The sequence below is a fragment of the Kogia breviceps genome, chromosome 20, assembly GCF_026419965.1.
Source record: "Kogia breviceps isolate mKogBre1 chromosome 20, mKogBre1 haplotype 1, whole genome shotgun sequence".
In the NCBI taxonomy this organism is placed as follows: domain Eukaryota; kingdom Metazoa; phylum Chordata; class Mammalia; order Artiodactyla; family Physeteridae; genus Kogia; species Kogia breviceps.
In genome coordinates, this window is record NC_081329.1 from 18,172,944 (window position 1) to 18,192,504 (window position 19,561).

The window sequence follows — 19,561 nt, forward strand, 5'->3', positions numbered from 1 at the left end:
TCTTTAGTTAGTCTCTATTTAACTAAGAGGCTAGGTTAAGAATCAAGGTAAATATATCATCTAAGAAATCTCCATCAATTCCTATTTTTAAGTGTTTTGTAAAGAAACAAGTGAGTTTGTCAAAGTCTTTTATTAAAGTCTATAAAAATAATTACATGTTTCTTAGGTCTATTAATATGATATATTGTGTCAGTGGGTTTTCCAATATTTAAACAACATTGCATTCCTTAAATAAACCCTACCTGGTTATGCATTATTATTTTCTTAATGTGATATTGAATTCTGCTTGCTAAAATTTTATTTAGGATATTTACCTTGGTATTCACAAGTAATATTGTTTTGCACTTTTTTGTGGCACCTTTATCTGACTTAGATATTCATATTATATTTTTTGCTAATAAAAATTGGAACTCTTTTTCAGTTTCCATGCTCTGAAAAACCATATGTAGCATTAGGAACTGATCTGTTTTTGAAGGCTGAGTGAATCCCTTGTAAAACAATCTGTCTGGTACATATCTTTTCTGTTTCTTCAGTGGTAATTGATTTAAGTTTTCTATCACTAATGGAATTAATTTTCATAAACTGTGCTTTCTTAGGATATTACACATTTCGGTTAACTTTTTAAATTAATTTACATAGAAGTCTTCAAAATAAGCTCCTTCTAATATATTTGTTTTTGTTTCAACAGTTATTTTCCCTTGTTTTTTTCTTATTTTGTATCTTTTTGATTATTTATGCTTTTTTTTACTTGATTACAGTAGGTAGTGATTTGTATATAGTATTAGCTATTCCAAGGACCAGCATTTTGACATGACAATTGAAGTTCTCATTTTTCTTGTCTCTGTCTTATTCATTTCTGTTTTTATCTTTATTTTTGCCTTTCTTATGATTTCCTTTAGCTTATTTGTTTTTCTGTTTCTGGTTTATAGCTGGGAATTTATTAATTTTCATTCTTTCCTTTTAATTACTACACATGTTCAAGTCTACATGCCTTCCTCTGATCACTGTCTTAAATGTTTCCCATATGTTTGGGTATGAAGTGTTTTTATTGTTATTATTTTATTCCATCATGTAATTTTGGTTTATATATTCCCTTTCAGCTGGAAATCCAGCTGTTGTTTAATAGGTAGATACCTTTATTTCCATAGTGAACACCTTTTAACTTTCTATTACCAATTTTGAATTTTATTACATTGTGACCAGGGTTTTTTTTATAATTCTACTTTATGGCATTTACTCATGCCTTTTAGAGACATAATGTATTATAAAGATCTCTAGATAGATAGATAGATAGATAGATAGATAGATAGATAGATAGATAAAGATAGAAGCTCGTTAGGCAATCTCCTTAATGATTATGTTATTGATTATGAGGCTTAAGTCTTCTCTATCCTTACTTATACTTTTGGCCACTTGACCTTTCTTATGCTGAGAGTTGTTTTTTAAAATATCTAATTATGATCGTGTTTCTACCTACTTCTCTTTATATTCCCTGTCGTTTCCTGCTTTACAAAGGGTCTGCTCTGTTGTTCAGTGTACAAGTATCATATCTACATTGGATTTGTAGCTTTTAGCACTAAATATCATTCTTCTGTTTCATCACACTCCTTATCATAATCCATGCTAAATATCCACATATTGGGTTGGCCATAAAGTTCACCCGGGTTTTTCCGTAATAGCTTACAGAAACCTGAATGAATTTTTTGGCCAGCCCAACCCAATAGATGATTGTCCCCATTTCCTGGCCACTCAATTCCTTCATCTTTTCTTCTCCAGTGATTTTTCTCTTCAGTTCAAACTCAATGACTCACTCTCATGATCCTCCCTAGAACTTGTAATTGCCCAAAACTGAAATCTTCCATAACTCCACTCCAAACAACTCCCTTTTTGATTTCCATTTCCTACTATTGCAACTCATTCTTTCTTGTTTCAAAACTAAATAATTTGACTTCACCATGATTGACAGTCAATTATGACATCTTTTCAGCTTCCATGACTCCGTAACACTTTTTCACTGTATTTTTCCCAGCAAACTCCATGGTCCATTCATATACCCTCAACAACCTTATCCTTCTCTTGCTTCCTTGCTTTCCTTTAGAAAACTCTGATTTTCTGTTTACTGCATCTCTATTCCCAAGTAGGTGAATTTTTCTGAGGAACAACATAGTAGCATATGGTCTAGTCTCTCCATAAATTCATGGCCATTAATCGTATATTTACCCTTACTGTCCTGCCGTCCGATGTGTCTAATTTTTTCTCTAGTAAATATTTTACACTTTTTCTTCTTTACTCATCTATCTTATACCTGCTGTTCTCACTGACAGCATATGTCCATTCATCACTGAAAAAAATATATTCAATTTGTTAAGAATTTTATCAAATGCATTCTACCAGGTTGATGAACACTTGTGCATTTGTGCCTTCCCATTTATTGCTAAAGGAGATCCACTTATGCTTAGAAATATTTTAAAATATATATATATTTTAAAATTTATTTAAATTCAGGGTAAATAAATGTAGAAATTTATAGAGTGTCTTATTTCAATGAACATATTCATAAAACACAGATTTTAAATAGTTTTTATAGCAAAGATTTCTTTCTAAAACCAGAAAATGTTATCACTTTACTAAACTGACTTGCTTAGACAAAGACTTTTTAATGTTTCTAGCGATACTTTTTTCTGATCTCTTACTCAGGAGACTTAGTCACTAATTGTTCCATGAATATGTTACAGAAAATTATATTCTTTTGTGGACATCTGGCATTTTTTTAAAGCAGAATTTACTTTAAATTCCAAATTTGATAAATGCCAGAGATTTCCTAAAGGTGCCTACCATCTGGGAGAAATCTTACTTTTTCTTTGAATATTTTAAGCATTTTCATATACAACAAAGAGCAAAAAGAGTAATTTTATCAGCTTCCATAATGTAAAAGTTATACATCTCCTTTTCAACACGAACTTATTCACTTGTGTGTTTCATTTATAACCTCCATGGAATGATATATTCATGATTGTGAGTAGCAAAAATGCTTAGACATACACTCAAGTTCCTCATTCAGTGGGACTTCCATATTACATTTGTACTAATGCCTAGTAAGACAAATGAAAACTATATTTGTATTAGCATAAAATTTTAAATTTTTACCTATAAATATGTTTTATTAAGTAGTGTAGTTACTGTATACATACTTATTCAGTGGATACTATATGCTCATCTTTGAGCTTGGTTTTTGGTACTTAATGAGTGGAAAAAAATCAAGACATCTACCTGTATTACTAGTATACCTACAAGAGTTTCCAAGATGCTCTTTATTAATTAATTGTGTAAGTATTAATAAATGATTATTTTTTCAATATAAATATAAATAAAAGATATTTTGGATTAGTAATGAAAGAAATTTTGAGTTAAAATATTCAAATTTATTCAAATCTACTTATTAGTTGTATTATTTTAATTGAATTATATAAATTCTAAGAGGTTTATATTTTTCATATTTAGAATTCGGTCATTTATGTATAATTGATTTGCTTCAGGAACTTTAAATTTCTAAATGACTTACTGTGTTGTGCTTGGCAGAATACCTGATTTTTGACAGTCAATATATTTATACAAATTAATAAAGCCAGTTAAAGCAATATACCACAGGCTGTTTAATTGAGGAATATCAGATGATTGCCCTGACAATTTCATGCATTTAATAGCCAATTGATAAAACATGTCTTTGTCTACTGTGCTCTAGAATCCTTTTGATTTACAGAGGACTGAGAAATGTGTTTCTATGCCAGTTTACTCTTTGCCATTTAAAACTCTCCATTCTTCTCCTGTGCTAGCTCTTGTGTCAGACTTATCATCCCATCAGAATTAAAGGTCTTTTTCAAACCCCAGCAGAGCTCTGAAATTAATTTGTTGCCTGCAGGTGTGGGAACTGCACTCCCTCTGAATTGCTCTGTAACGTTCCTTAGTTGTGTATAGAGACAAAGATATGTCAGATTAGATTTGAAACATAATCTACATCTTTAAAAATATTTCCAGTGGACTTCCCTGGTGATCCAGTGGTTAGGACTCTGTGCTTCCACTGCAGGGCGCATGGGTTCGATCCCTGGTGCGGGAACTAAATCCCCGTATGCTGCTGGCGTGGACGAAAAAAATATATTTCCTAGACACGTCATTAGTTTTGTCTTTGTCCTTTTTTTAAAAATTTCAAACATCATAACATGTTTTGAACAGATTAAAACTAACTCTAAATCATTATGTACTGCAATCCCTAAGAGTCCCATAGTAAACTTTTCTTCTTAAGGATACGGTAAAAGCTACAAAATATTTAAGCATATTTAGTTCAGTGTACTGTTCATATTATAAATATCACCTAAACGCATACTGATCTAAATTTTAAAAAGCACACAAAATAATTCAGCTGATCTAGTAAATTTTGAAAATTACTACTTTGCCTTTTTTTTTCTGTAGATTGAGTGTTTTGTTTACCATGTGTATGACTCTGTGTAGTACTTTCTGTGTACTACCTGATTTAATTTTAAATAACTCTACGAAATATAGGAGTAAAGAGTTTAGATAAGTTAGTTGAATTGTATGAAGTTTCATGCCCAGTTAACAAGAGAACTATGGTGCAAATAAAGTATTATGTGGTTCCAAAATCTATATTTTTAACCATTAGCCTATGATGCCTTTAAAAAAAAAAGCCACTATTTAATTTTGATTTTTAAAAAAGCCCAAATAGCTAGCTGGAATGAAGTATCCTCCCCAATTTAAGTGATTTGAGTGGATGATAAAATCTGTAATCTATAATTTGAGTGTTCTTAAATTATAGGTAGTAATTTTTTTTTTTTTTTTTTGCGGTACGCGGGCCTCTCACTGTTGCGGCCTCTCCCGTTGCGGAGCACAGGCTCCGGACGCACATGCTCAGAGGCCATGGCCCACGGGCCCAGCCGCTCCGCAGCACGTGGGATCCTCCCGGACCGGGGCACGAACCCACGTCTCCGCATCGGCAGGCGGACCCTCAACCACTGTGCCACCAGGGAAGCCCCTAGGTAGTAATTTTTGCTTTTATTAGTTACTTTTGGTGAGATCTCACAGAAAACTAAAGATAAAAGCTTGGATGAGAAAAAAAGACTTAAAAAGATGAATAATGCAGCTTTGTAGTCAACCACAAATTAATATATAACACGTTTATAGTAATCCTAAACCATATAATCTGTATTTAATGTGATGTATTTTAATATTTAAGTAATCAAACCATACTAGATACATTATAATAGTTTGCACTTAATATACTTTTAAGAGTATCAAAATAGTTTTTAGAAGAACAGATGGATTTAATTATGAATATCAATACAAAAATAATAACTTATTAGTAAATAGAATCCTAAAACATTTACAGAAAAAGCACACCATAACCAAGAAAAGCTCATTCTAGGAATGAAATGTTGGTTGAATACCAAGAAAGTTGTTAATATATTACATTAATATATGTACAGGTAATGGAAGGAAAGATCTAAAAGTAATTTGGCAATATTAAACATTCACTTCAGAAAAAAACTTCCTCAAAATATTCATTAATGGATAGTTGTTAATATGAATATATCTGTATCTTTCTCTCCATGTCTCAAATTCTATCTCTACCTTTATCTACATAAATTATCCCAGAAGCCAGGCATATTATTCAGTAGGGAAACAGAGGCATTTTCACCAACATCAGATACAGCTAGGGGTGAAACAGCCAGGGCTCCAATCTTTTTATTTATTTTATTTTTAATTGAGGCATAGTTGATTTACAATATTATATCAGTTTCAAATTCAATATTTTATAGATTATAGTCTATTTAAAGTTATTACAAAACAATGGCTATATTTCCCTGTGCTATATATATATGTATATGTATATATATATATGTATATGTATATTTCACCATATATACTTGTTGCTTATTTATTTTGTATATAGTAGTTTGTGTCTCTTAATTCCACAACCCTGTCTTGCCCCTCCCTTCCTTCTCCCCACTGATAACCACTAGTTTGTTCTCTATATCTGTGAAACTCTTTCTGTTTTGTTATATACATTCATACATTTGTTATATACAAGTGTTTTAATTTTAAGATTCCACATGTAAGTGATAACATACAGTGTTTGTCTTTCTCTGTCTGACATAATACCTTTTAGGTCCATCCACATTGTTGCAAATGGCAGAATTTCATTCTTTTTTATGGCTGAGTAACATTCCATTGTATATATCGATATATACCACAGCTTCTTTATCCATTAATCTGTGGGTGGACACTGAGGTTGCTTCTGTATTTTGGCAAATTTATTTATTTGTTTGTTTATGCATGCCACGCAGCATGCAGGATCTTGGTTCCCTGACCAGGGATCGAACCCATGCCCCCTGCAGTGGAAATGCACAGTGTTATAATTATATAATTATATTATATTATATTATATTATATTATATTATATTATATATATAATATACTAGACCACCAGGGAAGTCCCACTGGCAATTATAAATAATGCTGCTATGAACACTGAAGTGCATGTATCTCTTCAAATTAGTGCTTTTGTTTTCTATGGACATACACCCAGGTGTGGAATTGCTAGATCATATGGTAGTTCTATTTTTAGTTTTCTGAGGAACCTCTATATTGTTTTACATAGTGTGTGCACCAATTTAATTTCCCACCAACAGTGCAGGAGTGTTCCCTTTTCACCACATGCTTGCCAACATTTGTTATTTGTAGACTTTTTTGATGCTAGCCATTTTAACAGGTGTAAGGTTGTATTATGGGTTTTTTTCTATTTCACTAATGATTAGTGGTGTTGAGCATCTTTTCATGTGCCTGTTGGCCTTCTGTGTATATTCTTTAGAAAAATGTATATTCAGATCTACTGCACATTTTTTAATCAAGTTGTTTGGGTTTTCTTGATATTGAATTTTTGAGGTGTATATAAATTGTGGATATTAACTCTTTATCAGTCATATCATTTGAAAATATTTTCTCCCACTCAGTAGGTTGTCTTTTCATTTTGTTGACAGTTTCCTTTGCTATGCAAAAGGTTTTACGTTTTGTTATGTCCCATTCATTTATTTTTGTTTTTGTTTCTTTTGCCTTAGAAGACAGACCCAAAAAATTATTGCTACAATTTATCTCAAATATTGTTCTACTTATGTTCTTTTCTAGGAGTTGTATGATTTCAGATCTTACATTAAAGTCTTCAATCCATCTTGAGTATATTTTTGTATATATCCTATTTCTCAATGACCCTTTCACATGGTCTCTCTAACATGGGAAAACATAAACACTGAACTTTTGTTATGGTGGTGCAGAGTTGTGTGTTCTTAGAGGGTCTCAGGCAGAGGCTGTAAGTCTGAAGACCCATAGGATCACTTCTGATATAGGTGTAGGTACATCTAGAGTCAAGGGGAGAGATCACCACCCCACCCCTCAATGTAAGATGTCAACACTATATTGTAAGAAGAGTGTGTGAGCTGGGATATATTGAAGTGGCAAGCTTTAGAAAATAAAATCTGCCCTAAACAGGTAGAGGAATGAATAGGAGTACAGATGTCATTGATAATAGTAATAAAGAAGATATAGTTTTATTGATCTTTGCTATCATTTCCTTCATTTCTTTTTCATTTATTTCCAATTTGATCTTTATGATTTTTTTCCTTCTGCTAACTTGGGGGGGGGGGGTTGTTCTTCTTTCTCTAATTGCTTTAGGTACAAGGTTAGGTTGTTTATTTGAGATGTTCCCTGTTTCTTAAGGTAGGATTGTACTGCTATAAATTTCCCTCTTAGAACTGCTTTTGCTGCATCCCATAGGTTTTGGGTCGTCATGTCTCCATTGTCATTTGTTTCTAGGTATTTTTTGATTTCCTCTTTGATTTCTTCAGGGATCACTTCATTATTAAGAAGTGTATTGTTTAGTCTCCATGTGTTTGTATATTTTACAGATCTTTTCCTGTAATTGATATCTAGTCTCATAGCGTTGTGGTCAGAAAAGATACTTGATATGATTTCAATTTTCTTAAGTTTACCAAGGCTTGATTTGTGACCCAAGATATGATCTATCCTGGAGAATGTTCCATGAGCACATGATGAAGAATCTGAAAGTGAAATTAAGAAAACACTCCCATATACCATTGCAACAAAAAGAATAAAATATCTAGGAATAAACCTACCTAAGGACACAAAAGACCTGTATGCAGAAAATTATAAGACACGGATGAAAGAAATTAAAGATGATACAAATAGATGGAGAGATATACCATGTTCTTGGATTGGAAGAATCAACATTGTGAAAATGACTCTAATACCCAAAGCAATCTACAGATTCAATGCAATCCCTATCAAACTACCACTGGCATTTTTCACAGAACTAGATCAAAAAATTTCACAATTTGTATGGAAACATAAAAGACCCCAAATAGCCAAAGCAATCTTGAGAAAGAAAAACGGAGCTGGAGAAATTAGGCTCCCTGACTTCAGGCTATACTACAAAGCTTCAGCAATCAAGACAGTATGGTACTGGCACAAAAACATAAATATAGATCAATAGAACAGGATAGAAAGCCCAGAGATAAACCCATGCACATATGGTCACCTTACCTTTGATAAAGGTGCTAAGAATATACAGTGGAGAAAAGACAGCCTTTTCAATAAGTGGTGCTGGGAAAACCAGACAGCTACATGTAATAGAATGAAATTAGAACACTCCCTAACACCATACACAAAAATAAACTCAAAATGGATTCAAGACCTAAATGTAAGGCCAGAGACTATAAAACTCTTAGAGGAAAACATAGGCCTCTAGAGCACTCTATGACATAAATCACAGCAAGATCCTTTTTGACCCACCTCCTAGAGAAATGGAAATAAAAACAAAAAGAAACAAATGGGACCTAATGAAACTTAAAAACTTTTGCACAGCAAAGCAAACCATAAACAAGATGAAAAGACAACCCTCAGAATGGGTGAAAATATTTGCAAATGAAGCTACTGACAAAGGATTAATCTCCAAAATTTACAAACAGCTCACGCAGCTCAATATCAAAAAACACAAACAACCCAAGCCAAAAATGGGCAGAGAACCTAAGCAGACATTTCTCCAAAGAAGATATACAGATTGCCAACAAACACATGAAAGAATGCTCAACATCATTAATCATTAGAGAAATGCAAATCAAAACTACAATGAGGTATCACATCACACCAGTCAGAATGGCCATCACCAAAAAAATCTACAAACAATAAATGCTGGAGAGGGTGTGGAGAAAAGGGAAACCTCTTGCACTGTTAGTGGGAATGTAAATTGATACAGCCACTATGGAGAACAGTATGGAGGTTCCTTTAATAAATAAAAATAGAACTACCATATGACCTAGCAATCCCACTACTGGGCATATACCCTGAGAAAACCATAATTCAAAAAGAGTCATGTACCAAAATGTTCATTGCAGCTCTATTTACAATAGCCAGGACATGGAAGCAACCTAAGTGTCCATCGACAGATGAATGGATAAAGAAGATGTGGCACATATATACAATGGAATATTACTCAGCCATAAAAAGAAATGAAACTGAGTTATTTGTAGGGAGGTGGATGGACCTAGAGTCTGTCATACAGAGTGAAGTAAGTCAGAAAGAGAAAAACAAATACCTATGCTAGCCCATATATATGGAATCTTAAAAAAATATATATATATGGTCATGAAGAACGTAGGGGCAAGACGGGAATAAAGATGCCGACCTACTAGAGATTGGACTTGAGGATACGGGGAGGAAGAAGGGTGACCTGGGACAAAGTGAGAGAGTGGCATGGACATCTATACACTACCAAATGTAAAATAGATAGCTAGTGGGAAGCAGCCGCATAGCACAGAGAGATCAGCTCGGTGCTTTGTGACCACCTAAAGGGGTGGGATAGGGAGGGTGGGAGGGAGGGAGACATAAGAGGGAAGAGATATGGGGATACATGTTTATGTATAGCTGATTCAATTTGTTGTAAAGCAGAAAGTAACACACCATTGTAAAGCAATTATACTCCAATAAAGATGTTTAAATAATTTTAATTAAATAAATGGAATATAACTATATATATGCTGCCACATTTTATGTTATATAGAAAATATAAGAAGAAAACACTGAGCTTAAGAATCAAAACTTTCCAAAATTGAATATGCATATAGCATAGGTAATATCACATTTAACTTTGGATGTCCAATTCTTTTATTTTTAGCCATCTTATAAAAACATTTTTTAAGATTAATATTGAACTGGGAATTACATTCATGATAGAATTTGTTTCTATTTCCTTGAGACAGTCTAACATTTGCCTTAAACATTTGCAAAGCAACTCCATGGAGAGCACTTCAGAACATTTCCTTCAGGGAGGCATTTGAGAATATACATGGACAGTCAGTGTGTGAGATTTAGTCAAGAATATCCCCCTGAAACAAAATAATATTTTAAAGCCACACATCACTTTACATGTACTATTATTCTAGGCTCTGTGAAATATACAGGGTTCTGTCTCCAGTCTACATCTGCAGCTACTGCTCAGGTGTTCTCTGGACCTCATCATGTCTGGAAATGTTCTCACCTTCAAGATCTCAACATCTGAGTTTCCATTTTCTGATGATAAACCTGTCTTAGCATTTCTCGTATTTTTTTTAACTCCCATTGAACTTGATCATTAATTTATCATCTGTTGCTATTCTTTACCCTGTGCCATTTTTGCAGCTGGACACTGCTGTTCTGGCTTTACATGTCTCTATCCAACAAGATAAAAATAATAGCCATTTAGGGGGCATCATTTTTTGTTACTTTACAACACCACGTTCCTATGACTTTCTGCCACTCCTGTCTTGTAAATCCTCAGTTTTGAATCTCTCTCACTGTTAATTCTGCCTGATTCTGTTGCATAATGTTGCAAAACAAATTAGAGCCAGTGAATGAGAGACCCTGTAATTAATGTCTATATCAGAGACACTTCAGTTTCAAAAGTGTGAGAGGATATTATAAAACTGGTATAAACTAGCTCTGTCTGAGAGAAACAAAAGTAGGCCTATTTTCCCATCAGAATTTGTCTTCAGGGATGCTTGCAATTTTCTTATTTTTAAAAAATTTTAGTCATTTCCAGTGTCAGCTTTAAGTTTAAGCTGACAAGAAGTTCAAGCTCAAGAAGTGAATTCCTCTGTCTCATCCCAAATTCAGTTCAACCAAATCAATTCCTTTCTCCTTCCATGAGAAGACTGAAATCTCAGCACCTCAAAATATTTCTCTCTCTCTTCTTAGTCATTTTCTTTGTCTGAGTTTTAAAAAAAGGTCTTCAATTCTTACTCAAAATTCTATTCATTGTTCTACTACTTCTTTGGCTTTCTTTTGAGGTCAGAGCAGAGGGCTGAGGCTGGCTATCGTAATCTCTTGCCTTTCCTCTTCTACTATGCCCAGCCTCCCTGGAGGTAGAAAATATGTCTTTCCAACCCCCAGACCTAGGCATTATCTAGGACTCCCTCTTTGGTTTTATATACATTTTTTCCACACAGGACTTGGTCATCCATCATGATAGATTCAAGCGGGACTTAAGCAACTGTCACACCCCAGCCTGCTTTCTACAGATGTGTTGGTTGATGGATAAAATTCTGATTTTTTCCAGTGTTGCTACTGGAAGTAGTTAGAAAGTCCAAAGTTAGAAAGTTCAAAGCTGAACTTATTTTTGTCATTGAGCCTACAAATTTTACTAGTCCAAGTGTAAAAATCACTACATGTCCTTATATAGTCATAGTTGTGAAACCTTGGGTCAGTCATAAATGGCCCTCTTTTCAGTATCTCCAGATAAAATTAGTCCCCAGCTCTTGAAGGCTGCTCTTCCACCACACTTCTCACACTTACTACCAAGTTGTGCATTATTGTTGATACTCTGTCAGGTAGCGCCACATAGTACTTCTACCGGCTTAATCTTAAAGCGTAACTCTGGTCATTTCAAGCCACTGAGCTATTCGAGAACTTTTTACATTCCTTCTCTTGGATGCTGTTGTACGTACAGACCCCTTAGTTTTCATTCATGGCTTTTCTTTCTCTGGCCTCAAAACATACTCCCAGTTGTTTTTGCTCACAATATTCCATTAGCCAGTTTGGATGGCATGCTATTTTTCTAATTGCAACCAGAATGGTCATTTTGTTACTCCCTCTAGGGACATCTTCTGTTGAAACTCCATATTCTTAAGGCCTTTATCGTAGTGAGTATCTTCCATGAGAAATGGTTTACTCTCCAACCAGATGTGAATTCTCCTTTCTTTAATTCCCATGTTCTTACTATTTTTACTTTTTGTCTCATAAATATTATTTGTGTACTGTTTTATCCTCCTCATAGAGTATTATTTTCTAAAGAAAAGAATGTATGATTAACCTATGGTTAAAACACTGGGACACCATTCTTACTTACACTAGTCAATCATTTATTGCTTGTACAAATGTGACTGTTTGATTGTAGCAGAAATATGTGTATAACTGTCATGTAAAAATAATATTAGCTCTCTCTGCAAAGTTGTTTTCAATAATCAGGTAGTAAGTATCATTTTACCTAATAAATAGTTAAAAGGATTGATGCATGAAGAAAATACAGGATTTATTCGCAGGATGAGTCCCAGTCTCTGTTAGAACTTGAAAGAGATACTAGGTCCTTTATACTCCTCTTTCCCTGTTCATTTTAAACAGAGCCTACCATATGCATGCAAACTGCTGCAATCATTCATTAAGTAGATTCAACCTCTCATTTTCCATAAATCATCGCTGATTTGAGCTTACTGTTTTCTCAACTTAGGCCTAAGAAAATTATGGCCAGTTATTCATTCTCTAATTAACCTAAAAGTGAACTATATTTCATTGCTTGTAGGATGGTATGGGAAATCTGAGAGTCACCAAGAAGGGAATCCGACTTGAAGGTATATCTGAGTTTCTACTTCCATTGTATGTGAAAGAAATTCATTCCCGAAAGGTATGTGATACTGGCTTTGGCTTACTGTAAAAGATAATTTAGAGGTTATGTTTTAGCTTAAAATAGGAGGACAGATACCCCTTATCTCTTCAGTATGCATTTAGTTATTGTAAGCTAAAGACTTAATTGAAGAAATCAAAACAATGAAACAATTGAAAAACCAGTGGAGAAGTTAGTTTCAAACTGACAAATTAGAGAGCCATTTTGAATTAAACTGCAGTGTTGCTTTGTTAGTCTATAAAATATGCCCTTCTGTTCTCAATGGACCTTAAAAATCCAGTTATATTAATTGCAAAAGGGGCATTTAACATATTTTGAGTAATTTCTGCAAGAACCTTGACTTGAATAAATGATATTAATTCAATGTGTTTTACATCTTTTCAGCTTTAACGGACATGCATTTTCTAAAAGAGGTGACAAAAGTCTTAGTACAGAAATTAACTTTATTTCTGGATGTACATTATTTAAAACCAGTAAGAATATTTATTCTTTCAAGTGTATGTGTGTATGTGTGTGTATTATTTGTGTTTTATCACCTAGCAGCATGTGAAAAATCAAAACATTATAGCTTAGACATTGTTCATTTTGGCTTAAACGTGTTATTTCTCAGAAGGTAGTATCTTTGGTACATCAGAATCTCACTAGACTCTTTCAAATGTAATAGGCTTTCCCCTGGGATATGTGTGTATGTGTGGAAATAAATTTAGTTAAACAGAATAATTAGAAAGATTGTTATATAAAATATGGAAAGATTACTAACCTTACTTCATAAATATGAAAGTGTATTTTAGACTAGAATGTTTTCATATTAGCAGTATTTTAGCAAATGAGTTGCATAGTAAGCCAAAATTTTATAATTTGCCTCGAGGCTATTTTTCCCTTAAATACCAAAGTGAACACAGAACAAAGGATTCTTTTTCATAAAAATTCTAATTAGGATAATTATATTAAGTTTCAATTTTATTTTGTCACGTGTGAACTTGCAGAGCTTCCTAATATACTTTATTGACTGCTACTCTGGGTACTGGAAATTTTTTATTAAGATTACTTTCTGGATTTTGGTCAGAGAATAAATAATACAATAGACACATGTATGAACACCTGACCTTACTGATTAAACTATCAAAACTAATTAAACTTAAAATTAAAAGTTTGTTTGGTGTTTTTATTTGATTTGATTGTTAGGAAAACTGAAAAAATATAGCATGCTTACACATATTAGCATCTTCCCTTTGATTGGAAGTTATCTCCACTCCGTTATTTTCTGGTTCCTTCTTGTGTTTGGCACCACTAAACAGTTTCATATTTGAAGAAATGAAAACTCATACCTGGAAATAAAAACAGTACTTAACATAGGACAAAGGTGAGAGTCATCATAGGCAGGAACTTCTTTGAAAATGTATCCTATTGATAAGTCTGGGGACGGCAAAAAAAAAAAAAAAAAAAAAAAGATTTATCTTCAAAACCATTTTAGACCAACTTGGAGAAGCTTCCTGGGAGTACAGTTTTGAGAAGGACTGTGAAGCCCTCTGCCAGCAGGAGGGTCATAGAATTTACCTTCCTAGTAGGAACATTTTTGAGAGCAAGCAACAGGTGTAAACGAGGATACTCCTGGGAAACGGAGATGTATATTCACTCCAACTATGGACCAAATAAGAAAGAATTCACTGATGTTATAGCATTAAAATGTGAGGTGGTGGCAGATAGGCTTTCTAACCTTTATCCCGGGGAAAGTTCACAAGCATTTCTAAAACTCACCGTATTGATGGAAATCTATATGCTCCCTTTCACATCCCCAGTCCTGTCTCTTCTCCTCTCGGTATCATTTGCCTCTTAGTAACTGCGAAGCGTGATACAGCCCAGGCAGGTGGCAGCATGTTCCATCAGCAGTCAGACGGGAGGACTGGTTTGAGAACAGAAAAAGAAGGAGACTCATTTATTCCTTGGAAATGTCTCTACCCACATACCACAAAAAAATAAACATTTAAAATAAAGAGAAATATATCTTTTCTAAGCAGTCCCCATATTAGGATTCTCTTGTCCATGAATGCATGCAGTTGTTTCTTCTCTGCCGTGAAGTTTATTCACTGTTTCAAAAAGCCAGCCACAATGTTCCTGGCCTTAGTTTTCTCATTAATAAAGTGACTTTGGTAGAAACTTATCAAAATACATGATTCTTAGGTTAAGAAAGAACACAACAAATTCAGTGATACTAGTAGAGATGAGGTTTTACATTATTTTTTTAATTCCACTTAGTTCAGTCTTTCCACACATTTTCATGTATTCAAATGTTTTTATGATAAAATGTCAAAATTCCTGTAGGTAAGATAAGAAAAATCGATTAAATTCAACAGGTACTTACAAAGATTCAATTAAGCTGAGAAAAATAGTAGTGTACAAACAATTTTGATTTGTGCAGATTTTTTTCCTGCAGTTTTGATTTGTGTGTGTGTGTGTGTGTTTTCCTGCACTAATGCCAGTGGATTGCCTTCTTTCTATTTAGCCAGTATTCCACTCTGAAATAAAGAATTTTCTTATTTAAAATTATTTTCTGGTTACATAGGTATTTATTTAATCCTATACATAGAAATGTAATACATTGGTCAGAAAATGCAGTTGCCCACAGATACACACACCTAGCCTCCTAACTTACTAAACCATGGGCGGTTTCTACCCTACAAGCTAACTGTAGGGTAGTTGGCTGTCTCCACCACCAAATTTCTATAGATATTTGAAATTCTATTATTATCCAATGCAGTTTACTCACTTACTCATGCTTAAAAAAAAAACAAAACTTTTTAAGTGGTTGATCATATCAGCACACAGAAAAACATATTCTATGTTCAAAGTATCTTAGAATTCAATGCATCTTCAAAATTAACATTATTTTCAGAGAGCAGGTACTCACTGAACATTTGTGAAGTAAAGTATATAGTTTTCTTTAGATACAAAATATTCGAAGAACTTGGGATTTGACCTTGCATATATTATAACATTCTGAATGGGTCTTTAATGCATGTGGTCTAACTTCAGGTTAAATATCTGAAGTTAGAAATTAGGACTTGTAATCACCAGTTTTTTAACGTAATTGAAAACTTTCTCAAGGTTTCATGAATTCAGAGTGCTCAGGTGGTTAGATTATCTATATTTCACTGACTGTTACCAGAAAAAAATTGCATCATGAGTTCTCTAGGACTATCTTAAGTATTATCCAACTTCATCTGATACTAGCTGAATACCTCTCTTATTTTTTTCTGTTTAAGGATCCTCAGTTAAGGTGATACCTCACTATTGCCCCTCATCCCAGCGTCCTGCATGACAGATTGATAATTGTGTCAGGGGAATGGTTACCAGATAATTCCAGTTCCTGTAACTCCACAGCAAAACAAAGAAGTCTGCATTTTTTTAGGATTCCTGTGTTAGCAGAGCTGTGAGCAATGTTCTACCCTCTCTTCACTTCCAGTCTTTTCACTTGGCTTCAGAGCTGTGATACTAACTGGGTTCTTGGTTACAATCAGTTTTTCATCTCCTGTGTTCAATTCTTCTTTATAGAATTCAGGCACAAAGCCGTGAAGCCAGGCAAGTTCAGCAAACCTCTTCCCTGGTTACACAACATGATAAATCTCCTGACCCTGTGTCCTTCAGCTACCTTGGCAAATCTCCTCTATTCAGGTTTCTTTCTCCCATGCAAACCAATCATAAATAGATATCTGCAAGCTTCTATCATCTTTTTATTATTATCATTCTTATTATTATTTCACATTCAGATGTTTAATACTGATGAACTTTATTATTTACTGTAAAGTCTTTATTCAAGTTAAAACACACACATGCACACAAATCGTCCCGAAATCTTTACACTCAAGAAAAAAAAACCTGTTAACATATGGTGAACATCATGACAGTTATATAATTATATATGTGCACAAATAAAAAAGATAAATATATAGGGAGACATGTACCTGCTATTTATAATTAGTATATTATGCATAATTAAATAAAAGGAACATAAACTGACATAAATTGGAAAGAATTGCTAACCTTAAATATTTTTTTACCACAAAAATGTTTTTTTTTAAACTGTCTTTATGGTTAAGAATAAAAGACGATGAAAACCATTAGGAAGCTGGACGCATTCGCTCCATGCTTTCGTTTCAGACAGTGTCATTAACTCCCTGCAGTGCAATTTGGGGTGATTAGCTTCCCTCCAGTTTGTCTTCACCCCTATTCATTTTCAGTTTTTTTTTGATAATTATATGATTTTAACTTTGTCAGAGTTCATAATATTTACATTCTGTTCTGCAAATTTAATTGCCTTGGCACTTTGGTCTTAATTCACAATACAGATGCCTGCCATTCTCACCACCAGTCCTTTTTTCATGGATTCTCCAGGACTGAGTTCATTATTCAAATCATTCCTTCCTTTCTTGTATTTCATTGTTAATTAGTTTTGTGTGTTTGTTTGCTGATACTTGAAATATTGCATGCGAAAGGTGTCTGACTGTTGTCTTTATTCTTTTCTGGAATGTTATTAATGGTTCATCCCTTCTTTTCATATTAGCTCATTGCTCTGTAGAATTCTAGCACTGAATATTGCCATAAAAAGTCTCAGGAAAGTCTGGTATTTTTCTCCTGTTGATGACAGGCACGTTCTACCTGGATGTCTGATACATTTTTGCCATTTCATTTCTCTCACTTCAGGAACCTTTTCTATATTATATCACTCAATATCTTTCAGTTACATTTGTTAAGGTTTTAAGAGAAAGCAATAATTCTTATGTTGGATCTTCTTTGTCCTCCACAGCTATCATAATTTCTCTAATTATTTTAAACTTTGTATGTTTCCTCTGAATACAAGTAAGTTATTATCTAGAGCAGTGGTCCCCAACCTTTTTGGCACCAGAGACCACTTTTGTGGAAGACAGTTTTTCCACAGACTGGGGTGGCAGGAGGATGGTTTCAGGATGATTCAAGTGCATTACATTTATTGTGCACTTGATTTCTGTTATTATTACACTGCAATATATAATGAAATAATTATACAAATCATCATAATGCTGACAGGAGGCAGAGCTCAGGCGGTAATGCAAGCGATGGGGAGCAGCTATAAATACAGATGAAGTTTCACTTGCTCGCCTGCTGCTCACTTCATGCTGTGTGGCTCGGTTCCTAACAGGCCACCTACCGGTACCAGTCTGTGGCCCGGGGGTTGGGGACCACTGATCTGGAGTCTGTCTTCTCTGCCATTAGTTTATTTTTCTCTGTATGAATTTTGCCTTTGCTCTCTCTAATTCATGTATTTTATGTATAAGGGTGTTGTTTCCACTCTCAGAATTTTCCTTAGGTCTACAGTCTTTTAAATCTTTACAGGTTGTTTTATTGTCTTCGAGCTATGGTTTTATTAAAATCCAAAATTTTAAATACTAAAACTTAAGGCACTTTCCTTACCTAGTTTGCATTATCCCTAATAAATACAATTTGAGGTAGGAAAATTACTTTCTAGCAACTTTGTTTGTTTCCCTTGAGAGATTGTTGATGGAAAGGGGAAGATAGACTGTGAGTAAATGCCTTGTGCCAACCAGACTTGGACTCTGTTAATTCCATGGCTCTAAGTGGCCCTTTTTGCCTCTAGATTTCTTCCAATGACATATACAGTCTGGTAGGTTTTTCCAGTACTGTCTACTCTACTACCTTCTTTGCTCTACCCAGATCAGTTTATTTGGGTTACACTTCTCAGAAATATGCCAACATTCATTCTTTTCTTCTGGGACATGGGTGAAAATAGGGCAGGGATGCATACTATATGCTACTATGAAGTAATCTTTCTTTTCTTGGCTTTCACTTTTTCAAGTTTATAACACAAGCTTGTATCAAAAAATTGATGGCTGTTCCAAGAAAAATTTGATTTTTAAAGGAAATAATTTTTGTTTAAGTTGTTAAGTAGCGAGGGAGAGTTTTTGAAACTTTTCTGTTTTGATGTATTGTATTAGGTAGGATCCTTCCTTCCTCCCTCCCTTCCTCCCTCTTCCTTTTCTTTTTTCTTTTTTCCTTCATTTCTTCCTTCCTTCCTTTTTTATTTCCTTCATGACCAATAGCCCCCAATACGATAATTTGAATAGTCCATTTTTCCCATAGCTGATTTATAGTACAACTTTCCTCATATACTACATTCTTAAATGTACATATATTTATTTATGGCCCCTCTATCTGTTCTATTGATATATTTGGACTAAAACCAAACTATAACTTTAAGGAACTGTTACAGCAAGTTCTTTTTTATTGCTCTTTTTCAAAACCTTTTGACTATTGTGCATCTTCTCTTCCAAATGAACATAATAATCAGCTGTCAAGTTTCATAAAAATTCCAGTTGGAAACTTAATTATGGTTGCATTTAATTTGAGAAAATTGACATCTTTATAGTTTTGAGATTTTTCTATCTAGAAATATGGCTTCTCTCCTGATTTTTTTTTCTTTTGAGAACTTACTTTGTGTTGCTCAGGAACATTTCTTAACATTCTTTTTCATATAAGCATTACAAGTTTCTT

At 33.8% G+C, this 19,561-nt stretch overlaps 1 protein-coding gene across 6 annotated transcripts in view; it reads left to right on the forward strand.

Annotated features, from left to right (window-relative positions):
* Positions 1 to 19,561, forward strand: part of SGCZ (sarcoglycan zeta) — a 926,925-nt gene that overhangs the window by 639,285 nt on the left and 268,079 nt on the right. For 4 of the 6 annotated variants that reach the window (XR_010838464.1, XR_010838463.1, XM_067022529.1 and 1 more), the window contains exon 3: positions 12,914 to 13,015. The exons of 1 other annotated variant lie outside the window; for it this stretch is intronic. Coding sequence is in view for 3 of the 5 variants with exons in the window: in XM_067022529.1 (XP_066878630.1) it covers positions 12,914 to 13,015 (102 nt within the window). In the remaining 2 variants the exon portion in view is untranslated. The remainder of the gene's footprint in view (positions 1 to 12,913; positions 13,016 to 19,561) is intronic. One more of the 6 variants, XM_067022527.1, reaches the window with a different exon arrangement.